Source organism: Aythya ferina (genome assembly GCF_964211825.1).
Source record: "Aythya ferina genome assembly, chromosome: 1".
NCBI classification, from domain to species: Eukaryota; Metazoa; Chordata; class Aves; order Anseriformes; family Anatidae; genus Aythya; species Aythya ferina.
In genome coordinates, this window is record NC_140296.1 from 143,655,452 (window position 1) to 143,681,505 (window position 26,054).

The 26,054-nt window shown below is 43.1% G+C and overlaps 1 protein-coding gene and 1 long non-coding RNA gene across 2 annotated transcripts in view; both read right to left on the minus strand.

Annotated features, from left to right (window-relative positions):
• Window positions 1-269: 269 nt before the first annotated feature.
• Window positions 270-13,777, minus strand: LOC311440922. The gene is made up of 5 exons (XR_014695651.1): window positions 13,710-13,777; window positions 5,489-5,614; window positions 5,186-5,272; window positions 2,765-2,838; window positions 270-1,898 (listed from the first exon to the last, which is right to left on the minus strand). It is a non-coding gene; the product is annotated as an uncharacterized lncRNA (long non-coding RNA).
• Window positions 13,778-19,309: 5,532 nt separating this feature from the next.
• The window catches only part of IPO8 (importin 8), a 50,405-nt gene continuing 43,660 nt past the window's right edge, over window positions 19,310-26,054 (minus strand). The window contains exon 25 of the mRNA XM_084528429.1: window positions 19,310-25,649. Within this exon, the coding sequence (XP_084384555.1) occupies window positions 25,552-25,649 (98 nt within the window). The 3' untranslated portion in view covers window positions 19,310-25,551. The remainder of the gene's footprint in view (window positions 25,650-26,054) is intronic.

A 26,054-nucleotide genomic window follows, 5' to 3' on the forward strand; every position in this document is an offset into this window, starting at 1 on the left:
TGTTTTGTGCTCCTTCAGGAAACTTCTTAATAACTTTTTTTTTAACAGGGTCATGTTTAAAAGGGAGAGCCCCTTGTCTTTCACCTCCTCAAAAGCATGCTGTAAAAAGCACTAATGTATGAGGTTATAATATAGTGTGGGTATAAAACATTTATTCATATATATTTGTTCATTTCAGATTCAGAATAGACTGAGATATGCCTCTTTTTGCACAACTCCAAGCTCAGCTTTGAACATGTAAGTGGGAAAATTAACATTAAAATGAAGCCTTAAACTGCGGTTCCTTGAAAGATGCAGAGCATGAGGAATTCAAATGGTTCTCACTCAGTGACCCAGTTAAAATATACAGCTCAGGACTGCAAATTGGTGGCAGGCATTTCAGGGACATCAGGAGGTGGAGGCTGCCTCTGCCCTTCTCCAGCTTAGCTGCAAGCTGCTCTCCCAAGGCAGGCCCCAGAAACAAGCAGGTGGCCAGAGCAGGTTTCCCTAGAAGGTGTTCCCATGAGGTGGGATTATCCTCAGGCCTTACCAGGTAACAGGAAAACACTTGAGATTGAGGATGGGCTCCACGGAGAGGTGGCGAGGTATCATACGATCATGGGTAACATCACGTAGGTACCACTTGTATTGAAAATGCAGCTGCTGCTCCACATTAATACAAAGTCAAAATGTGTTCTATCAGATGAAGGAGAAATAACATCTCGGCATTTCCTATTATGTAAAAATGACTTTGTTGAAAGAGGCAATATCTGAGTTTGGGGAACAGAGAAAATGAACTCCTTTTTTTCTTTTCTATTTATTAGAAAAAGCATACTCTGACTACAGCAAGCAATCAAGTGAGCTAACATACAGCATTGTAGTGCTGTGTTGGTACAAAACCAGTGTCCTTGTCCTGCAGAAGGGTAGCGGAGCACACCATCAGCGTGGGGGGCCTTGTGAAGCTTTGCCCTCAGGACCCCCAAGTTGCCTGCCTTCCTCCAGGAAAACTCACAGACCATTACGAGGGAAGCTGAAGTGACAAAAGTTGTCATCTTCTCCACTATGTCTTTTGTCTCCTAGTGACAAGCTGCCTTATTCTTGAGGCAAAGTGCAGGAAAAAGGGAAGCTTACAGCCATTGCAGCACCACAAAGACGGATGCCAGGAGCGCCAGCCCCAGCCCCGTCAGTGAGAGCCACAGCAAAGCCTCGGTTTCCCTGTGGATTATCTGCTAGGGGAAAAGGGCAGCATGGATCTGGCAAACTTACATGTTCTCAGTGGAAAAAGACGTCACGGCTACGTTCCTCTTCCTTGCATTATTAGCTTCGGGTTTTGTTTCTTTTTTCTTTTACATCCATTCGCAGCTGCCGGGCAGGGTCTGAAGGAGGCCCCCGTGCAGTAGGCGTGAGCGTGACCTTTCCGTGTTACACAAAGGATGAGCCGCGGCTGAGATAAGCAGCTCTACAGCCCCCTGCCTTTTCTCCTCTTTCTGATCCTCTCAGCCATACCCCAGCCAGGCCTGCTTTTCCAGGGACAGGAAGCAAAGTCAATGTAGTGAGGGAGATTGGGGAAGCAAATGGCAATTTATGGTTAGAAAGCAATATGAAAGCAACTTGCTGGTTGTACTGCTACTAATACAGCCAGGTGTCAGCTCTCGTTGTGATGGCACATTCTTGACTCATGTTCAGCTTGATGTCCACCAGGACCTCCAGGTCCTTTTATATAAAGATGATTTCTAGCTAGCCAGTCCCCAGTTTGTACTGTTGTGTGAGGTCACTGTTTCACAGGTGGAGGGCTTTGCTTTTGCCTTCTTGAACTTCATGATGCTTCTGTCATCTGATTTCTCCAGCTTGTTCACAGCCCCCTGAATGATGGCAGCCTGGCCCACTAGCATATCAACTACACCCAATGTATAAAATAACTGCAAGCAGCATCATGGGCGATATGATAGTCAGCTTAATGGCACTGTATAAACTGAGAATGCAGCAGGACTGACAGCTATGCTGCATTCATCCTTTTACGAGATGTAAAAACACCCCGTGTTGCTGTCCTTCACGGGGTGGTTGATGCCCTTACTTTTGAAGACGAAACCAAAGGATGATGCAGTTTACAGAAGGAGCTTACAGAATTCCTCTGAGAAGATTTAGCAAGGGGTAGTAGAATTAAGGTGCCTTTTTATCTCTATCTCCACTCCCAGAAATCAAAATTGTTAACATCAGCCCAAAGCATGAAGCACATCATCTAATCTGGGGAAAAAAGATGCACTTTCCTGTGACCTTAACTCAGTCATATAGGTCAGGCAGCAAAAATGAGTTGCTTAAAATAACATCTAAGCTGAGCTTCACTGCTCCTCTACATAGGCATTTGTCCACAGGAGGGAGAAAAAAAAAAAGCTCTATTTCCTTTTTGAGAGCTGCTAATAAATGCTACATTTTGTCTCCAGAGCTGCTTAGTCATTCAAATAAAGACAACAGCTAAGTAACAACAAGCAAGAATTAAATGGAAGATAATGCTGTGGTCTTAGCCATGCAAAGCCTAAATGTTCATTGCTCAGAGTGACAGGGGAAATGGTTCCTCTCCAAGAACTGTGCTGACAGCAATATCTGCACCTTCCACTTCCTGTTTTCGCTCTTCCCACACAGCAGTGGTTTCATCTGGCCCGTTTGGATCATCTATCACGGCATGTTGAAACACCACGCAGTAAATCAATGGAATCAATTCTTGAATCCATTAGAAAGAGTCAAGTGCATGCTTAGAAAAATCCAAAGAAAATTTGGAGAAACTTACCAGCTCAAAGGGAGACATGGGGCAGTTTCCAATGGTCAGACCCAGATGGCAGAATAGCAACTGTGAGGACTTGTCTACCTGAAAGAGAGGGTTGGCAGCCTGTACAAAGGATGGAGACTCCTGCTATCACTGTTTCATGTTTCATGAAACATGCTGAACATGTTTCCTACTTACCTACAGCCTCCCCAGAGAGGTGCTAAAAAGTGAATTTGGGGAGTATAAACAAACAAGGAAACAATAAATCAGACAAAGGGACCTCAGAGGTACCTCCCAAACCCAAAGGGCTCAGAAATCTATCATGTGCTTAAAGCCCAGTGCAGAAAATCAACCCCTTCCTGGGCAGCTCTGAGCACCTCAGTGCTGAGTGGTGGGGATGGTGGGATTTTGACTTCCTCGTGAAGGCCACTGCTCTGCAGGAAGAGGTTGTTCAGTTCACTGACAGCATGGGGTAAGCAACTGATAGGAAAGGGAGTAAGCCAAGGACAGTAACTACACAGTTAGGAGAGGGAGGAAGAGAGAGAAAGGAGGCAAAGCATGGAAAGGAGTGCTTGGTAGTATGAAAAGCAGCTATTTCAAAAAGCAAAGGACACGGAGAAATAATACAAACTAGTTAGAGGAACAGCTCTACTTCTTAGCCTGGTAAATGCGCGCCCAGCCAGTCCTTAAACCTGGACATGTGCACCACAACTCCACACTAGCCTTTCTGTTTTTTTCCTCTCTCTCTCTGAGGTTGCAGAGCTGGGGGAGAGACTCCCCACCTGGGAAGAACTGCAGTAACTCAGCCATGGCTCCTGCCCAGAGCCTGCAGGCTGAGGAGTAGCAGAGGCTGGCTCAGGAACCACCACCTCTCAGCTCAGCGCCAAGATGGGCAACAGCTCTGGGCCACCTTCCTTTCTTCCCCTTCTCTCTCCCATGAATGCTGAGCTGCCAGATTCAAAATCTAGATTTCCCAAGTTCAAAGCAGAGCGGGCATTTGGGATCCACCATCTCGCTGCTATGAGGAGTGGCAGAAGTGTGTCAGCTCCACTGGGTAACCTTGCCTCCAGACTTGGCAGGGAGGACCCGCTAGGGTGCTCAGGCATCCAGGAAAACCCACGAGCTCGAGGTCAGAAGACCTTTTCACTCAACCAAGGCAGATTGTGGCTCTGCAAGAAGCAGATTCCCGACCTCTGTCTCCCACTGACTTCAGGATTCAGCAGATTTCTGCCTCCTATGGCACCTCACCACTGGGAGAAGCTGCTGCTCTTGGCTGCCTGCTCCTGAAACCATTCCCTGCTGAGCCTCAGGCCACATCCCTTCTCCAAGGTTCCTTATGCCAACAGCTCTGCACAATGCAGAGCGAGGGAATAGCTTTGACACTGAAAAGGAATTTCATTATCCTTGCAACCCCGGGACGTCTGCAAGCAGTTTCCGCCAAGAAAAAAACATAAACATACATTTCAGCCTCATCAAAACAAACTCTCTTAGAGGAACTTCGCTTGGAACAGCTCTTGCCAGCAGTGGGGAAAGGAGATGCTGCCACAAACCACTTCAGTGACCAAGTGCTCGGCAGGGTCAGCTGTGATATGGGAAAACCCTTTCCCTGAACTAGGGCTGGACCCATGGATTCCACCATCCTTGCTATGTCCTTGCTAGGTAACGTGGGTCCTTTTGCAACCTCCCTGTTTTGTGGCACAGGAGGAAGCTGCCATTACAACACCCAGTGAGCTCCCAGCTCTGAGATCTAATAAGCAGGAGCTGGAAGTTCCGTGCTGTTCTTTAAAAGTCTGCTGCTTTAAATTCAGCTGCAGGGACTCGTTCCTACGGTAGAAAACAGTCCTTCTGCTGGAGTCAGATCTAAGCTCAAATAGCTTTGCTCTGCTGCTTACCCCAGGACATTGCCTGATAATAATCCTTTTGCACATGGCCACTTCCTTGGGGTTCCTGCTTCCATGGCTCCGCTCGCAAATAATCTGAATGCCTCCTTTGCTTTTCAAAGAGCCTCCCTCCTTCTCTCCAGAGGGGAAGCTAATCTGCTCATTTCTTCATTTCCATCCGGTGAGCCATTAAACCCAGGGAACAGAGTCTGTGTCATAGAAATTCACTGAAGTACCCGCTGCTAGACCTGCCTGAAGGGTATCTTTTGTCCTTGTTCAGCTCCTATGCTCGCTTTATCCCTTGGGTGCAACGTACACCATGCAAGTACTGTTGGCTTGTTATCCCCAGGACAAAGAAAAAATAAATAAAAATTAGCCTAATCACAGCAAAATGACATATATTGGCTCATCAGCCATTTCCCCTCCTCCACAATGTCTTTTGTTGCAAAAAGGGTGCCAAAATGCAGAAGAAAGCCTTTGTTTGTCTTTCAGACGTGGAGAACCTGAACTCACTCCTCCGCCAAATCTGCAAGGCTACCTGTTCCCTCCCCAAACAGAAAGCCACCAACCTTGCTTGGTCTCTGCCTGACAGCCACCCAGAAGGATCCAAGCAAGAGTCGGAGGCCCAATAAAATAGATGTTGTGCCTCGCTCTGAAATAGATACGGCAAGATGAGCTGGCGAGGAAGAAAGAGTCAATTTGTCTCGAGCCCCTGTAAAATCCCAGACTGTGTTCTCAGTAATATGATCAGATTTGGGGCTAGATGATCAGCTTTGGCAGTTCTAATAGAGTCTGTCTGCCAGTACTGTAATTGTAAACACAACCAACATCTGAATATAATAATAATAATGATAAAAAGTAATGTTACCATGGCCCACACCCACTGGGATGTCTCATTTTTGCTTTGGCTTTAGGATAAAGGGCGATGAGGATGTTTGGATCAGCAGCTTCATTTCAGCCAGTGTTTCTGATAAGTCTGTCACCACATTTGTCTCTGGAAAATATTAAGCACAACATAGAGCTCATTCCTCGATGATGTACAAGCAGCTTGTTTTTCTCATTTCACCACAAATCTTATTTATATATACACTGCAAATAGATTGATACCACACACAGAGCACATCTATAGGGCCTGATTTGCCAGTGTTATATTAGATTTATGGCCTTGTAATTCCATAGACTTTAATGAGTTTTACCAGACTAAAGCTGGTTCCTAAAGAGAAAGGATATATCATGAACATGCACATATTACTTGTATACCCACCCAGAAATGTTAGTACAGGCAGACACCTGGCACAGATGACAGCAGTTAAATTTGCTTCGCATTTCCTTTTATAAGGCCCTGATTTCAGTTGCTCCTAACTGCCAAACATTTGATGTTTGGGCAGAAATTTTCCTTCTAATGTGCTTGCCTCAGGCTAAGTGTTTTCAGACAGTTCCAGCAGATGCGGTGCAGGCGTGTAGCCCCAAAGCAACAGGCAATGTCTGTCCCAGCGGACAACAGGCGCTTTTAGGATAAATTTGGGGGAAACCACAGTGTTTCACCAATATTAAGAAAGGCTCCGACTGCCTTATTTAGAAGGTCCTGAAGCTTTGAAGCAAGGATTTGAAATGCTGAAAGGAAATCGGATGTTGTAACCCAGAAATGGTTACAACAAGCCTAACCCAGCAGTTCATACTCCACTTTGCTTTGCGCTGAGCTCTGAGTTACCCACACTTGCTAACGCCGGCATGTTCTTTTGCAGTGGGAGACCTCTGTGCTTAAACAAGGCACGTAGCAAACCCGCAGTGGGTTCTTATAAAGCCATTTGCAAGGAGCTGATCGATGCTTAAGTCTTCTGCCACACAACCACATTGTGCTTGCAACACCTGCCGCTTCACTGGCTTCAGCTTACTGAGGCTGGCTGACTTTGGAGGGTCATAGAGATAGCACCATGGGTCAGCAGCAAGCTTTCGGAGAGGACAGAAAGAGGGAACGAGACAGCTGCCTTAGCTTAGAGTGAGTTTTTGTTTTAATTTTTAATTTTGCTTTTTACAAACAGCTGCTGACAATGCACTGGTTAACACTGCCAAAAAAAAAAAAAAAAATCCTTACCGTTGTGTTTGCTTTGCTATATTCGTTTCAGATGCTTACCCCTAAGGAAATACAGAAGATATTGCAGAATGATGTGCTTTTCTTCATGCGTCAATGGTCTTTAGGTAACACAGAAAAAGAGAAATGTAGGGTGAGCTAGATCCTTGGAGCTAGAAGCTCCAACAACCCACATTACTCTAGAACAAGGTCAAGGATGAAGCAAGGTTTTCTGTAATTGCTCATCTTCGGTGCTGAGGATCGCTGTGGCACACAACAGAAGAGCACCATGCCACCACGTGCAGATGGCACCTCTCCTGCGGCACACCCTATGCTCTTAGAACAGAGCATTCCACCTTTAGCTTGCACTTACTTTGCCATTTCGTGCAACTCTGCAGACTCTCTGCTGAGCAGGCACAGCGGCCACTGCCAGCTGCGGGCTGCAGACCACCCTGCCGTTGCGAAGAGCTCCTCTGCGCTTTCGCCGCACGCTCTTAGCTCAAGTGGAGGTCTCTGCTAAATCTCAGTCTAAATAGCTCAATCTAAATAGCTCAGCCATTTTGCTGACCCCTGTGAGGGTACATATGGTTCCATATGGTGGGAAATCTGCCCTTTTTTTTTTTTTTTTTTTTTAAATTTGCTCCTAAGATCAAGTGTAGGAAAATATAAACAAAACTATGGTAGGAGAATATTAAGGTTGCAGAATCAAGCGCTTTTAAGTCAGGAACTGGCTGACAAGGTTTCTGTCACATAAAAGAAAGATCGAAATAAATATGTTTTGATAGCAACAACAACAAAAAAATGCTGTCTGCACGACAGGCTAGATAAATAGAAATAAAAGAATGAGGCTGCTTTGTTTGAGAACAGCTTCTTAAATCACGATCATCTTTCCAGACCATTTCCTTCTCCCTAAACTCCTGCCAAATTGCAGCTAGGTTTAACACGAACATTTCACAAAGAGTTGATCTTTGTACTTGAGAGATAGGCAAAGTCTGGGCTTCAGAGGTGATTTTTTTAGATCATTTTTGGAGAGTTATACTGGTGTAAATTGAGTACCTTAAAAATTCACCACACTGGAAACCTGCAGTACTACATAATTCCTCCCATAATTTTTCTTCCTCTTTAAAGAGGACATTCATCCCTGCAGTGGGTCTGCTACAGTTAAGGGAAAGACTTATCAAGATCTCTCCACAAAAGGAGATAAGAAGATTTCAGAACAAGTCCACTTAGGGTTATGCGAACAACCCTGCATTTCCCCACATCCCAAACAAGCATTGCATGTGTTGTGCTTCATCAAGAAGAAAAACGTTTCCCAAAAACCCAAGGAAAGGTGCTGGCTTGCTGTGAGGGAAGCAGAAGCTTCCCTGGCCAGGCTGCCCCTGGCTCAGAGCAGCAGCCAGCAGTGGGTGATGGCTCAGGGAGGCTTAACAGCCACCCACAGCACATGTTGCCCAAATGCCAGCCTGGCACACACGCTGCTGGCAGCAGAGCCCATGAGGGCAGCAAATGTTCGCTGGCTGGCACTCACAGCCCAGCCCAAGGTGCCTGAGGAACGGCTGGGTGCTCTGTTCCTGCTCCTCGGGTGCAGGAAGCGAATCCTGGACCGAGTCCTGCGGTGAGAACAGCGATAAGGTGCTGGAGGAAGGCAGAAGTCATGCTGCAGCAGTCATCTTTTGAGCCAATGTTGAGGATCTATTGGGTCCCAGCCTACAGGAGACACTGAGCGAAAGGCTTTGGCTGCTGAACAATACCAGGGAGGCTAAAAGAAAAGAAATCAAAGCTAGAAGGGTGGCAAAACAAACAAGCAAGTCATTTGAAATCAAAACACTTTCTAACCCACCTCCCTTGAAAGAGGTCCTGCCCGCTGCATGCCCTGCAGCACTCTGTCTCCAGCAGTTACAGTGGCAAGCTTTGCAGAGCCTTATCTGCATGTCGGGAAGGGCACCTGAAGCAAACAGGCTTGAAATCTGGCGCCACTGTTCACGCAGATCCTGCTGCAAAGGGGCTCTTCCTAGAGCAAGCAGGATCTTCAAATGCCAGTCAGGCAGGGAACTTGCAGAGGAAACGAGCAGGGGAGAAGCACAGGCTGCAAAAAGCTGAGCCTGCTGGGCTGAACTGTAGGACAGCCACAGCTTATGGCAAGGATCGAGCACAAAGGAGAGGGTGATTAGCAAAAAAAGTCCCAGCTAAAAGGGCAACAAGGCCGGTGATTAGCAAAAAAAGTCCCAGCTAAAAGGGCAACAAGGCCTATTCCTACCTGTCAGGTTCTGCCTTTCACTGACAGAAGCTACGCTTTCTGTAAGGAGCATTTCACTAGACTCCCAGAACCGCAGACATCAGTGCAGGCAAGATCATAGCTCTGGAGGAGGGCCAGCAGAGTTCAAAGCCCTCTGCTGAAAACCAAAGCAACTCTGACAAGCATTGAGGTAAAATTTATGAGGTCCTGATTGCTAAAAACCTATGTTTGGGATATAAAAAACAAAAAGTAACAATTATGCCACCCACACTGTTTATTCTTTTCTTATGTGTGGCGCTTTGGGCTAGCATGCTGACATATAAAACAATCTGAGCACTTTTTAGATTGGATTTATAGCATTCCTAGACTGACATTTAGTATCATGGTTTGCAGTTAAGCATAATATTCAACAAGCCACCTGCCTCTATAAATGTCACGATTTGGGCTCAAACTTGGTTTACACACAGCTCAAAGGAACCCGTTCTTTCAGTGAGCGCCTGTTTACAAGGAGCTTTCACGGCACACAGCACTGAAAAAAAATCAATTTGTAGAAAATAAAGATAAAGGTGAAAGTCTTGTGTGATTTATCTTGTTTGGAAGCGGTAGAGAGGGGCTTGTGAAATCTGCATTCCAGAAAAGATCAGCACTGCCCACAGAATAAATTGGCACTGGCTGGTGCAACCAGCTACCCTGCGAGAAACACGGTGAATAGCTCACAGGGAAGAGCAGAGGATTGCCAGGTGGGGTGGCTGAAAGCCTCAAGTTTTCACACCTGGAGGTTCCTGAGACTTTTACAAAGCACTGGAGCTGCCCAAAGGGACACTCTGTCTGGCTCTGGATTCTTTGGTGCAAGTGTTGCTAAAAGGTAGACATCCTGCTACATCCATGGTGACAGGAGGAGAATCAAGTGTGGGATGCACGAAGGCAGAAGCACATCGGGACTGCCACACACTGCAGCATTCAGACTGCAGAGCAGCCCAAACCATGGGGCAGTCCCAGAAGCTGCATCTCCCCGTGCCTCCACACTTCTCAGCAGAAATGAAGGAGGCAAGCCTCTGCCCAAGAGCAGCTGCAGCAGCAATGGCTTCAGCAGTGGCTGTTTAAACCACCCCTGATTCTGGCTATATGCTCAGGCAGCTGCATTAGAGTTGTGGAATGATTTAGATGGAAAGAGACCTCTGCAGGTCACCTCGTTCAACTTCCTGCTCAAAGCAGGGCCAGCAAGAGTAGACTGCCTGGGGCCTTGTCCTCATTCATTAGGCTGAAATGCAAGCAGTGCCACAGCTGCTCCATTGCCTCTCTGATCACAGAGATGCATTACCTAGATGCATGCTCCAAAAACAGAATAGTTGCCCCATGGTCTTAGGGTGGGATTCTGTTGGGCAGCAGAAGCCACTGATAAATTTACCGGTGCTCCTCACAACTCTGTATGACAGTGGGGCACAGGGAGGGCTCCATCAAGCTCCCATTGCTAGTACAAGATCTGGCAATTTGCTGTTTTACGAGGAAGAAGAGCCCATTCATTGATTCCCTGGGGTCTAGTCACACCACAGACCAGGGAGACTAGGAGATGAATGTTTCTGGAAAAGAAGCATTACACTGAGGTACTTTGCAGAGCAATTGGGTGTGCTCCAAGTCCAGATTCTCCAAATAGATAATCAGGTCAGAAAACAAGCCATTTATAGCAGGGACATAACAGACATTGCTCTGCTATAATGAAGCTCTCTTCTGCTTGGAAGAAATATTCTGGTGTGACAAGATAATTTCTCACCTGGATTTAAATGCTATGGTATCTGAAGGTATCTGGCATCTTTCTCCAACTATCATCAATTAAGCTTTGAATACTGCAAAGATGAGGAAAGGTAAGCCTATGTGTCATCCATTGGTTCATGCAAAGTGACCTAACCAAAAATCTATCCTTCTGGGAATGACAAATCAAAAAACTGGTGACATACAGAATGAAAATCATGGAATCATCTAGCTTGGAAAAGACCTTCAAGATCATTAAGTCCAACCACCAACCTGACCTACTGAGTCTCATCAACAAACCATGTCCCCCAGTGCCACATCTCTTAAGTACCTCCACAGATGGGGACTTGATAGCTAGCTGAGCTCTGCCTGACCTGATCTTCCTAAAAATGCTCACTATAAAAGCAAATTAAAAGTTACATGTATGTCATTCCTGAAGACCATGGAATGAGAAATCGTACATGATAGAAATCCCAAGGCATGACCTCTGGCATGTAACTGGGAGCATTTTTGGTCTTTTGCTGCAGGTTTATAAATGGTTGCACTCCACTTTTGGAGCATTTTCTCCACAGGTGACACTTCTTATGCACTGAATGTAGTCCTGCGGCAACGACCAGATGATGATGCATCAGTTGCAGAAATTAGTTTTGTCTGGCACGGGCAAGATGAGTTGGCCCCTTCTACAGCCATTACTTGAATCATATGAATTCTAATGAATAACGTGGAAATGTAACATGCTGGTAATTTTAAGGACAACCCCTTATACTAAAAGCAAGCTTGTTATGGATGAATTTAATATCTTTCCCACAAGTGAAGGCAATGACATAGATAGAAGTAAAACTCTTGAGCATCGATAGCACCAAGGCATTGAATAAAGATATTCCATCATTCCCTGAGTTAAATATGAACAAGGCCAAGTGCAAGATAAAGGTAGGAGCAAGGCAGAGGGTACTAGACTGCTAATAAGGGCTTTCAGAAAACTGCCAAACTGCCAAGAAGAGTGCTTGATGGAGGTTACAGCATCAGAAATCGTGTGTAGAGACCTAGGATTTTTTCCTCTGAAATACTGCTTCCTTAGATGCTTGTTTGGCCTACAGAACCAAGTTGATGGTGAGTATTGAGATTTCTTCTTTAAATTTGACTGGCGTACATACTCTGTCGGAAGTAACCCATGAATACTTAAACAACTGGAAAATCTATTTTCATTCTAAAAATGTTAGATATCTGAATGTCAGTCATTCATATAATGGTAAGGCTCAGCTCAGTAAAATTGTCTCATGAATCTGAACGTTGCTGTTGACCAAAACACAATGTCACAAGTATGCAATAAAACCTACAGAAATGCCTTTTGCTATCAGCTTCCCTAGGAAGTGCTGGACTTGAAGCAGCTCTCTAACACCCTGAGAGAGATTGCAACAATTTAAATAATGACACTCTGCAAACAGCTTTTAGTACTACAAACCTCTGAACCACAAACCGCTCCCACAAGTTAGATAAGCAGTAAGGGAGCCTTTCTTTCAATGTCACCCCTGACTGTCTCTCTCCCTGCCTTCTGGCTGCTCTAACAAGTCAGGCACGTGGTGAAAAAATATTTCAAGCCAGTGGGTGGCATCCAGTATTATATTCTGGATGTGTCGTTGATAGCTTGAATATATCAGATATTTTTAGCTACTGTAAGCAGTTCTAAGTAATCAAGTATTGTAATCAAGAGCATGCAGAAGCTGAGCTGTATCAGTTCAGTCAGGATTTTAAGGATTCAGGTTTTACAACTCCGTTCGTTAATGTGCTGGGATGGTACGGACGCAGTTGCTCCCTCTTTCAGTGTAACACAGTCATTTTCAGAAGTATGACCTTCCTGAGAACTCCCTACCGTGCTCAGCTTAGTGTGTAGTCATTTCAGTAATAGCAGCTTTCTGCAGGGAAATAGGAAAGGCAGCCTCGGGCCTGGCTGGAGATACCCAAAGTTATGTGATTGTGGAAATCTCTGGGTTCCAGCAGGCCACGAAGCCATGCTATTTGGGAAATGACAGCGATTGCAGACAAAGAAAGATCACAGAACAGCCAACCCTTTCGAGACCAAGCAGGAAGCCTGCAGAGAAGCCGCGATTCCCGCCCCGCTGCAGGAGCTGAGGGGAGGCCAGAACCCTGCCATGTTTTCACCATGGGGTTGCCAAGTGCCAGGCCGGGCCTGGTCCCACCCTGCTCCCTGCCCTCATCCCAGCCGGCAGGGGGCTAGCATGGTGCTAAGACCACGGGTGTCACAGCAGTGCCCCAACATGTGTCCCTCTAAGAAAGATCTGCAGGCAGAAGCCTCGTGTGAAGAGAAGCCACTGAACTCGTGTGGGTTTTGGCAGAGCTGTACCTCAACGTGGAGGGCTTTGGCTCTCTGGTAGCCACCTGGGTTTAGTACCAGAGGAAAAATGTTTCCCTCACAAATTAGAGTAGGAATCTAGGAAAGAGTTACAGAAGGAAAAAAAAACACGGAGTCTGTATTAACAGCTCTTCTCCCTAAACTTGTGCGTGCCTGTGTGCCCCCTCTACCTCAGTTCTGTTTTAATCTCAGCCCTTCCCACAGACTCATCTCTCCTGCCTGTTTTTACAATACACCCATAAGACATTTGCACCTACCATTGTTGTATCATTGCAAAGAAGTCAAAGCTTGATGGCAGAGCTTCAGACTTGAAGACACCGTTGTCTTGGCTACATCTCTCTACCCTAGGCTTGAGCAAGCACTTTCCAGGTCACAAGTGTGCCTCTACTTTCCCCTGCAGTAACACGAAGTAAATGACTGCAAGTGCTTTTCTGAACCTTTGAAAGCCACTATGTCCCTATCTAGCCTTTTCTCCTTCACCAGTACACTTTGCCACCCTGGAAAAGGTTAAGAAGATGGGAGTCACAACCCACCTCCTTGAAACCTCCATTCCTCTAAGCCCCTTGAGCTTAGATCCCATTCCTTGTCATTGAGCTGCTCCTCCTCGCTTTATTCTTTTGTGAATACTGAGCAACTTACTTCTTTCAGCAAGCAGAACCCACCTGGCACCTGCTAAAACTTTGCAATCCAAAGGGACGCTGCTGACTTCTCACATAGTTTCTCCTTTTATACCTCCTCCCCACCAGGAGTAACTCATCAGAAGTCAGTAATACATGTATATACTAGTATTGACCTGAAGTCTGCAGAGAAGCAACCCTTAGCAATCTGCTCAGATGAACAAAAACACAGCCATGGAGACCTAAGAATAATCACTGGTGTGACATTCTGCTATCTGATTCTCCCATTCACAATCTCTCTGGCTGTTACCTCCCAGACACCAGCATTTCTAACAGACCACTTCTGGACATAACACAGGCCTCTTCAGTTCGTGCTTCAGCTTTTGGACTGCTCTGAGGAAGTGACATACACTCACAATTGAAATGAATGGTACTTCAAGCAAGCTGTAGTTTCCAGAGTTCAAAATTGCACGGTAGTGGGACTCATGCCTAATGCTTATTGCTTTTTCTGCTCATTTCCTTTCAAATGCAATGCCTAATTATCCTCTGACTGCCTGAAGCAGAGCCACCTCAATCAGGATTATTGCTATTAAGACATTTTGAACAAGACAGAGAGCTCCCCTCTTAATATCTCTGCACACACAGCCCACCCAAGCTACTCTGCTGCTGCTAGCCCTGCTCAGCCTACAGAAGGAGCAGCAAGACTGACTTGATAAAATTCTGAGCAATCAGAGCTGACCCTGCTTTGGGCTGAAGGTTGACTAGAGACCTCCCGAGCTCCCTACCAACCCAGTATGTTCTGTTGTTCTAAGTTTTCAAGCTGGAATATTAAGAGAAATTTACAGAAACTCCAGCTCTGTAACATACTCCCCTCATGGGTTACATTTCCCTTCTTTCAGATTTTCCCCTAATACTAAATGATTGGCAAACCGTCAAGGGAAAGATCAGGATCTGGGCAACACATGTCCAGGGGCTCGTCACGTTCCTTCATCCCTAATCAGAACCTTACCTACCTTTGGGTGCTTCTGCTCAGCAGATTTCCAAGCTGTTCCTCCTGGCTGCCTTTTTTTCAAGGTCCTAAAACTTCGATGTTCATAGATTATTTTTCACTGCACTCACTGATGCACTGCTGACCTGAATGCAGCTTGACAAGTTTCCTGAATGCTGTAGTATCTTTTAGTTGTGTTGGAGCATCCACAATGAAAAGACAAAAATAAAATGCAACAAAAATGCTACAAAAGATGGTGCAATTAAGGCAATGTATCACACTGTAAAACATAAGAAAAACTACTGCTCAGCTCCTGGGCAAGGAAAGGCTGTAATTTACTGTAGCAAGACAAAGCATATGCATCAAATTACTCCCATGTTTCAGAATCTCTCTCATATACAAGCATCAGCAAAATTGACTGTACACTTGCACACAATCAGCAAACAGAAAGTAGAAGCTTTTATTTTTTACATAGTTGGTTATAGCCCTCCTGTTTCTTTTTCCCCTCCAAATATGCTTCTGGTGGTTACCAGAGGTATATTCATATTAGCACACTCACCCACCTGACCTGAATGGTTCATTTCCCATTCATTTTCCTTACAAAAAGAGAAGAAAGTAGGTTTTCCCCAAGGGTGATTCAGAGCAGCTGATGCCTTAGAAGCACACCTCTGTTCCCTCCTGTCTTACAAAAGCTTAACAAGATAAGCTTTCTAACCTAAATTCAGTGCCTGAAAAAGGTGGTGTGCTTTTTGATTCCCCCCTTATCTCTTCCTTAGGGCTAAACATACTAGTGGACACCTCTTTGTATCTTTAAAGATCATATCCACAGGGGTTTGTTTTGTTTCTTCCCCTATTTGTCTTTAACCAAAAATGGAACAGTATAAAAAAAAGAGTAATTTTGCACAATACTATTTTCTTACATTGTGAAAAAGGAACCATTCAGGAAAGGATGAAATGCTTTCCAGTGCTTTCACAGGGCTTTGGAAATTCATTAAATTACAAACTGTTAGTGTCCTGTTAGGCAATCTCCTGCAGCAGAATAAATCTTGGACTCAGGCCTCCATAATACAAGTGACCTTGGATGAAAGCCACAAAAATGGCAGCAAAATAAACTAGCGTATGTCCTTTGACATTATGTTTAAGTAGCTGGTGCTTTTTTTTTTTTTTTTCCTGCAGCAGTACTGGCAAAAAGTAAAATATGGAGGTAAAAGTCAACTGCAACTCCCTTCCCGTATGCAAAATGAAATAATTATTTTTTTCTTTCTCCAAAATCAGGAGCAGAGCACGAATATTGAGCTATAAACTACTTGGCGTTTATAAACAAAACAATTCTATTTTTCCTGCCATTGTTAAGCTAGGATCTGTTTGCCTCATGGTTTTTCTATCTTCCCCAACCTGCGATAGTTACAGAATTTCATTCAATCAGGCCCCAATTCAGTAATCAGGCACTGAAACACTTGCTCAAGATCTGCATAAAAACACTTGACACAATAGTGTATAGAAGCACATTAGTAAGAGAATTGAGTGATTAATAATCTATGCTCTGTGGCAATAACTATTGGCAACAAATCTGCCTTCATTTCCGCAGTTCTTCCTAATTCAGTACTTCCCAGTCACACACCACAGGCACCCCTAAGAGCAGCACATGTGAGAGGGGGAAGAGGTGTGCACGTGAGAGGAGGTTGTGCATGTGAATGCATGTGAGAGGAGGGATCCAGAATCACAGCTGAGTGGGAATATTTCTTTGTTTACAAGAAGCAGAAGCTGAAGATCCAAGGCAAGATCCTCATGTCCCGGAAAACCACTGTATCCTACAGCTACACGACGGATAGAAAAGTGAGGGGGTAACAAAGTCTAGCCAGAGCAGACAGGAGATAAATACAAGCACTCTCCCCCATCCCTCTGTAAGGGGGAGCAAGGCATGATTTGCAACCACAAGCAGACGCTGCTTCAGTTGTGCAGTGGCAGTGGTTTTTCAGTATGCGTGTTTTATTTGAAGAATATCAATCATTCATTAATAGAAAATCCCATTAAACAATCAGATATGTCCTTGCAACAGTCAGGAGGAAGAAACCACAAAAACTGAGGCAGCCTGAGACTGCAGAACTCCTTCTGGAGAGAACAGCCTTTGGCAACCAGAAACGTCCTTTGGTTCCTCCAGCCAGGTGGCTCAAACACCCCTGGGTTCTGAAACCAGCCATACTTAAAGAGGAGCACAGTGGCAATCTCTTTACCTTTGTCTTCCTGGACACTTACCTGTATGAAATCAGCAATCCTTTTGATCAATGAAGCTACGGATAAATATTCTGTAATTGAATGTCACAAGTAGCGACTCTTCCTTGGGGCAATTTCCATGCTTGCTTTTCCAGTGAAATCAGTGTCTGGGGGGCTTCTTGGGCATGGACTCTCTCTTGGCTAGCCTGTTTGTTTTTTCCCCTCACAATGATGAAGGCAGATCCCATCAGTCTTTCTTCAAAACAATCGTACAGATTAACCTAATCATGCTGCTTACCCTAACTGCATTGATTCTTGTTTGGCAAAATTCAGCAATCACGGTCCGTGCTGTACTGAAGAACCAGACTCCATGTAGCTGTTTAATCTCAGATTTGAGTGGTCTGCACATAGAAATGATAGCTGCTTCCGATCAGTGCACAGTCAGACACATTATGGTGCGGTTTCGTTCAACCCCCTGCGCCCTCCAGAAACACACTTACGGCAGGAGGAAAACATAAGACAGGGTTTGCCTTCTCCACACCCACAAAGCCCTTCCAGAACACAGCCACAGCTGCTACTGAGGTGCAGATGTCAGCCCCACAGCTGTGGTCAGATGCCTACGTTTACACAGCCATTTAGCCCCACTCCTGCACTCTGCACAACCTCTTGAGGCAGAGTCAGGTGCGAGGCATGTTGTACTAAAAAGGGCTGTATGGATTATTTATAATTAACTGAGCAGGGAGACTTGGAAGCTGCAGGCATCCTTATAGTTGTTGCTGCTGCATGCTCTGTTCTACAAGGTGCTGAGAGATAAAAGGCCAGGAACTTCAATAATAAAGAAAACAACCATTATTCATATACTGATATGACCTTCCCAGACTGCATTTTTTATTCTGAATTTCATTTGTACGACTATTATAGAGGCTTTTTCTGATGTGCACACAAATCCACGTAGCTTGAACTCTTCCAGAAAAAGCATAAATTCAGTCGGAAACTGCATGGGAATGGTTAAAGTCCCATCAATTTAATCAAAAAAAGTAATTAAATTGTTTAAATTATGCATTTAACATACCTGATACCAAGAGAAAGCAAACATCGATCAACTTTCATCCTTACTGGGGACTAACTAAAAGAAATTACCATTTTAAAGGATTTGGAATTAGTATTCAGCTTAAGAATTCAACTTCATCTAAAAGATCGACGCGGTCAGAGGGCAGGAGGAGGCAGGAGAGCCATGTATTTACTTCAGTGAAAAATACACTCTTTCAGAGTCTGCTAGAAGTGGCAATCACAGCCTACACCTTCACAGCTAATGCCGCGTGTTTGTTAATACCTGCAGAGAGGCCACAAGCTTCCCAACAGCCTGAGAGGTGGTATAGATGATACCACAGGTCACCTGAAGTTCTACTCCCACGTGATTAGGTTCCCCTCAAAGCCTCAAGAGGAACTGGCAATCAGCATGTCATTCATCACCCAGCTGAGAACCGTTTTTCTGCAGGAGAGCTCATGACACCAAGAAACCCACACAAGATACGATGAAACAATGCCACTGCTAGACAGGTTAAAACTGCAGCTCACTCGAGCTCACTGGTACTAAGCTATTTCATAAATGAAGTATGTTCTGACAGAGCTTCTCCAGAAGGTATTAACCGTGGTACAAACACTAGGACCTAGCAAATGCCTTGGGTGAAATCCTGCCTCCATAAGAGCCAATGGTAAAACTCCCAGGCACTTTTACAGAACCAGAATGTTTCTCTCTCTTGCCAGCTGCAACACACTGCTATGACTTTGGGCAAACTACACTAACTCAGCCTCTCCATGACGATTATGCACCACTAACCACTGCTCTCAGAGATACTGTGGAGAAATTGCAAAAGTGCCCTGTATAGAGAAGGGCAAGCATAACCAAACAGCACAATCTAATGAACAGGCTACTGTAGGAACTCACCGTGATGGAAATATTCCGCTGATAAAAATATCAGGCTCACAGTTTCACGCAGGATTAATCTCTCGTTCTGTGAAGTTTTGGTACAAACTGTCTGCTTTGTGAATTCCACACACAGAAGACTGGTCCAAGCTCTGGTGCAGGAACACAAGATCACTATCTTCACTGTTCTGACATTTTTGGAAATTGTATTGGGACGATCCATAATGATCTCATCTACACCAAACATCAGTTATGTTCGTTTGCACGCAAACCATTCACATGAAGAGTGGACTTTGCAAGTCTGAGATTAACAAACACAAACTGCTACACAAATGCACATTAACTCTGGATAACAAGCACATTTGTTTAAAATTAATTCTGGGGTGTTCTTGTAAATAAGTTTTATGGCTGTATGAAGAGAGGCTATAAACTGAGATTGGGCTCCTTGGTAGGTGGCATGTTACATTTTTTTAAGAAATATTATTCCTCCCATATAAATGCACAACAGATGTAACATTTGACCTAAGCAATAAGATTTATTACTATTTTTAAAGCAAATTCAGCACAGCTTACGAGAACACTGTACAGAATTCTTCAAGTTAGAAAGAGATTCTTCTCGTCATCAATGCGTGTTTTGCATTTGTCAATTCTTGCCCTCAAAGCCAACCCACAGCGTAGTATTTTAGGTTTCTTACAAAGGTGATGATCCTGCAATCCAACCTGAAAACGTTACACAGAGTGGTCTCCCTCTAGTCATTGCAGTCATGGGCTCATATCTTTGCATTTAATTATCAAAAGAAATCTGCATGGCCTCTTTGGTCTCCTTTTGATCCAAAAAAATATTTCAGGTGATTTATGTTAAGCATATTACCAGCAGCACATGCAATTCAAAGCTGTTTTCACACAAAGTTTGGCTATGACAAAAAACATTACAGCCATGATCAAAGAACAGAATCTCACTTATATTGTTTAATATTAATTTCTTTACCTCATGCACTTTTGTATAAATATTTATTGTTTCACATTTTCTCCAGAGGCCATAGTTCTTCCATTTTCTAAAAATAACCTGCTTATGTACAGTCTTGTCCTTTCAAAGCACTGTTCTTCTTCCTCTGAGGTCCATTGCCAAGATCTCTGTTCGCAGAAAATAGTGAGAGAGGGATACGTGCAGCTTTACTTACACAAACATGTTGAAAAAAATGAGGAAAATTTCTTGGAGAATCACCTTGAATAGTAAACAGTCCTGTGAAATACCGATAGGCCTCCACATCAAGCAGTAATTCTGCATTTTGAGTGAGGGCAAAAAAAATGAAACAGAACATATTAAAATCTCATTTCAAGAAAACACTAATTTTTGTTGCTCAGCAGCTTCAAGTGGTAAATCATTTGCCAGATTTTGCACTTCGTGTTATATAATATAATCCAGGATGGGCCAGTAGGCAACTTCTGACCAACCCTCTCCATTCGCCTCAGGTGAACCCCAGAGCTGATAAAGTTCTGTTCACATTGGAGAAATCAATCCATCTGAAATTACACCTCCCACCCCACCACGCACACAACCAAGCAGTTAAAGCTGCAAGCCTCTGTACAGCCTGTGAAGAGAATCCTAGCATTAACTTACCACTTTCACCTCATTTTTTTTCCTGATACGAACAACTACCCATTTGTAATCAAGATTGCTCTCAGATCCTGAGTTCACAGCACTGCACCAAACCTGGGGCTGCCCAAGAAGTCAAGCGCATTCTTATCTCTAGAGAAAGGCATAGAACAAAGTTGTTGAACGCTCTTCTAGAAGATCCAGATAAAATCAGGAACAGTGCAGGATCATATCAAATGCATCAACTCCATTTAAATGGATGCTTTCCAGATTCCTACATCATCACAATTGCATATGCCTGCAGATTCTCTTTGAAGTGCTGTTCCCCAAAATTCATTAGTCAAGGAATAGTTGGTCGGTTAGCTCCCTTGACATAGCGATTTGGTAGGAGGTATGTTGATAATTTTTAAGAAAAGTTGTAATCCCACTGAGTGTCTCCCACTGGTGATTGCACATCAGCCAAGACAAGATGTTCCCAGACTTTTCAAAGGGATGCATCTTTTCTCTGCTAAAGAAAATCCCACAAAATCTTTATGTCATATTAACAGTTGTCAGATTCAGGTTACTGACGTCTGGACAGATGTTGCATATTTTAAAGTACCTCGGCGCATTCAAATTGAGTAATGTGATTAGATCTGCAGAGCAGAGAAGTTTCTACCTGTCTAGTGCACAAGCACTGCTTTAGTTCTCATTCATTTTACACTGTTGTTTTTATTTTTTGTTTTATGGGATGGGGCTTTTTTTGTTTATTTGTTTACAGAAGTACCAGCAGTGGAAGAGATGTCAAAATAAAGCAGCTTGGCCTGTTCATACATCCCCTTTATGATATGGTTTATGCTAAGACTTTCTGCTACCTGGCACAGTGTCTGGCTTCCTCTAGCAAACTCAGAATATCCATCTTTACTGTATCCCATCCGTTTGGGTTAAGATACAACAACTGAGAGAAGAAGAGTGCTATTTTCACTCACGCTGTCAAGACACTGGTAGCCATACCTGCTGTATGCTTTGCTGGAAAACGTGAGGGAAACGTGATTCTCTGTCCAGCTGCAAAGATGCAAAGACTCAGACTTGAGTAACATCCTCACTCAGAGATGGAGATCCTTGAGGAGCTCACATATCAAAAGATTGACTATGGCATGTTTAAGAACTAGGACTGAGCACCCCAGTTATACAGTGTATTTTTGCTTACCCTTTGAGCAAATTTAAGTACAAGGTGCAGGGATTTCAAGTACTATTTTTGGATCTACCCATTTGAAGTAATAAATCACAGAAAGGTTCTTCTCAAACTGCAGACACAAGCGAAGGGGTTTTGTAGTTCTGCATCACCTGCACATGTTAAATGAGACTTTCTTCTATAGAAGAAAATGCAATGGATAGGCTCCACTGCTTCAGGAACAATGGGATTTAACAAATTCTGTTTAAGCTTTATTTTTTCAGATATTCTGAATACCCCCGAAATACCTAGTAACAGTCACTGGCAAAGGTAACGAAAGGAGGGAAGAAAAAAGACTAAGAAATATTCTAGAAGCAAAGGACAGTTAATCATTCATGTTGTCTACGATTCCTTTGGCTTACAAGTCTCAAGATAGACTCTTGCTTTACAGAAAAAAAAAAAAAAAAAAGGTCACCTACTGTCCTACCTTCTTTCCTCAGTGTATGAATCCAGAGTCACATGCTGCCTGCTGGACTTCATAGCCAAATGGCATATCCTAAAGCATTTCATTTCACGTCTCCTTGACACCCTGCAGACACCCTTTCCCCTTAAAAGGAAGAATCTCACAATATCATTTTGTGTAACATTCTTTACATATTTTGAATTCAATCCCAAAGCACATCTACTTCAAACTGTGTGCGTAAAGGGTTTTGTTTTTTTTGCTTGTTTTTTTTTAAGATTTTTTTCTTAGCTTGATATTCTGTTCTCTTCCAAGAGCTGGCCATATTGTTGAAATATTTTGCTTTGTTACAAAAGCAAAACAAATACTTCAATTTTGAAAGAAAGAGAGTAAGAAGAAGCAGCCAAAACATGTGCTCATCCTTATTTTCCTCTTATGAGTGACCAAACAGTATATGCGATTCAACACCCAGCATGGGTTAATTTAATCTAGAAAATAAACTTATCATTTAAGCTAACATTTGATACGATTTTAACCAACACCATGCTAATTTCATATGTAAAGCCCTCATGGTGCCCATGAGTCACCTTCACACTTTAGGAACATGGGCATGGGGTACCACAGGTCACCGGTTATCAGTCTTTGTTTTATTTTACAATACTTTCACGATTCTCTGTACTTCCAGTGGCAAATACATCGTGCTTGGACAGCCAGTGCTGGTATGTGATATCCCATGATTACCTCGGCCTCAAAGTCAGACAGTAATCCATGTTTGTGTTACTCTCCTTTTAATGCAGTACAAAGCTGGACACAACTCAGAAAGAAATCCCTAAAATCCATTACCTATTTATGATCATGTACAAACGGATATTTATCATGTTAAAAGAGAACCATATGTTAAAGTAGAGGCTAGAGCCCAATAAATCTTTTTGGATGGAATCCCTTTTCAAAAAAAAAGAAATGAAATAATTAACATTTGCTTTTGCCAGTAGAAACATTTGCTCATGAATCTCCTGGGAAGGGAAGGGCATTTAACCTTTTTACATGCCATCCCCTCAGATATCTCTGACTCCCACTGCAAAGCAGACAACAAAGATTCCCGACTCCATGCTGCTGATTAAACCCCTTGTAAGAAACATCTGGATGAAATTTTCTTGGCAGTTGACTTGAAAAGTATAGAAGCAGCAGAACCAGGGAGCAGCCACAGTTCAGCTGAGCAACACAGAAATGATGCTATGCAAAAGCAGATTTTTCCTTGAACACATTACCTCTTAAATATTAACTTGTGATTGTGCAAGCAACCTTATTAGCAGAAGAAAAATAAATCTCCCTTCTACTCTGTATGCCAGTGTACAGGAGGAAAATGAGTTTTGAGAGAAATCCCACTCAATCTTTTTTTTTTCCTTAATAAAATAATAGAAATCTTAAACAGTTTACCTGACTACTACTTAACCTCAATTATCAGAGAAGTCATTCATATCCTTAAACTTCAAAAAAAAATTTATTAAATTTTTTTATTTCAAAACTTCTACAGCTTCCCAGAAACTCACCAACTAACTGGATGTAATACCTTCCTGCCATTTCAGTGAACACATCCCCAGGCCTAAATGAGCAAAAGTGACCTATGATTTTCATGGCCTCTCTGCCCTCTGCTACTCGATCTGTGAGAAAATGTCCAATGCAGTATTTTTCATTCTTGAAAATACAATCCGTGGAATTCTCCCAGTTTCCCGTATGGACAACCAGAGCTAAAAGTGGGAAATTTTCACCATTGCTACTATGTGAATCAGAGCAATGAAAAACCTGCATGAATCAATTTGACTCTGCATCTGCTGTGGGGAAAAAAAAAGAAAAAAAAAAAGCAGCAGCAGTGCTGGAGTGAGTCCCACACAAAGGTACGGGAACAAGAAAAGTGGTGGGGAACCTTCTGCCCCATGACTGCAAGACTGAGAAAGGTCCAGGGTATGGGGCAAGGAATAGGCAGCAACACTATGGCCTCTTCCAGATGCCAAGGCACAGAGAGCTTCGGATTTATCAGACTGAATTATAATTACTCTAACACTTAAAAAAAAAAAAAGCGTTTTAGGACACTGAAGGGGCCAGTAATTTGTAGTTATCTACAATCCTTGAAAATCTGATAGGGCATAGGAAGGGCTTTGATTTTCCAGCTGTGGCACTGCTCTGAAGAAATATATAATCTGTATGTGCTTAAAACTGCTTGGTAAATATTTTTACGTCTTAAAGAAATTAACACAGAGACAAAATCTGGACTAAATGTTTTATGCCCAATTCAAACTTCACATTCTAAAGCACCCCAACTTATTTTGGCTACATCACTGAGATCCCAAGAGATCTAGAGAAGGGGCACCTATTCAAATTAGTATTGCTATCAGTTTCTCATAATGGTAAGTCTCTCACTAAACGAGCACATGCACAAAAAAACTGTTATATATATGTTCCAATTTATGAGAAACAAGTCTTTGAAATTCAGGAAAAAAAAATCTGTTGGATAACAAAATTTCAGTATGGAACAAGAACAGCCAAATGGAATGCAGACCAGAAATTCAGTCACCAAAGTGTAACAGTAAGAAGAAACAAGTTCAGAGCTGTTTTTCTTCTATCAAGATAAATAAAATATTGTGAATATTTTGTACCACTTTATTCAGTACTACCACTGGAATGGTAATGAATGAATAAAAACAGAAAAGCGGGTTATAGGAACCCAAGTAAAATCCAATATTCATCAAAAATAGTGGAAATAAAAAGCTGTCATGTAGAACATCTACATCTGAAAGGCCATGCCACTTGTGCAGGCAGGAGGTAACGTCAATATGGATCTAGGATATATTCACCTGCCACATGTGCCATCATAACTCAAGTGAGTTGATTTCATGGCTAAGAGAAATAATTTAAGACTACTACATCAAGGGAAAATCTGCAATTTTGTTAAGACACTCTGACACAACCAGTGTATGCTTTGCAACTCCAGCAGACACTTCCCTGTACACATTTGGTCTGCACCAAATAGGGAAGATGAGATAATATTCTGGATCCAGCAATATGTATGCAGCCAACAAACAATTAAACCATGTAGTAAAAAGCAGATGACAGGAAAACATGGAACCAAGGCTTACAGTGTATCAAGAAATGTCCTTACACTTAAAAAAATTATAATGCACTCCAAAATCCATTTGTTCAGGCAATCCATGTACAACAGAAGGCACTGTTATCCATATGAATCTATCAATTCTGCACAGCAAAAACCTGAGAAGTGCAACTCAATTAGATGCAGCCTGGCCCCTCCCAGTCATTCAGGTTCCTTGAGGACAAACGTTTCCTTTTCAGTCCATCAAACTATAAAAACACCACAAGAATTTGTACATTACAGTAGCTGGTTAGAAAAAGCATTCTGGTGGGGGAAGCACACTGCTACATTTCAGAAAACCTTCAGCAGCATTGAATTACCCTCCCCTATCACTCAGAAGTCATGATGGTTTTAAGAAAAAGTAATGATGAAACCCTTCCCATTGACCTGTGTAGCTGATCCTTCAGTTTCCACCAGGAGTACTTCCAGCAAAGTTAAATGCTGTGATCAGTCCTTTGTTGTCAAATGTGTAGCCACTTTGTTGTTCTATTGTCTTAGTCTCTAGAATTCAAAGAAGGGAAAAGATATGAAAAATAGCTTGCAGAAAACATTTCTGCCAGAGATAATACCATAACACCATTCAGCTAAGAAAGCAAAGTTGTAGAAAAAACTCTTGTTCCCTATGTGCAGCAACAGTAATAAATCACACCAGTATTTTCTTTAAACTAGTAAGCACAACACACCTCTACAACAGAATGGAGAAATTAATCCTCTACAGAACAATTGTATGCTACACTATTCCGCTCGCCTCTTGATTAAATGTGAATTTATTTTCCATGATGCCAGTGTCCTAAATGCCCAAAACCTCACACCATCTGTGAAGGCAATGTTAGCAGTCCAACACATAATGCTGTTAGACACATAATGATCTATAGTAATTTCCATCAGATGACTGGCTGACATCTA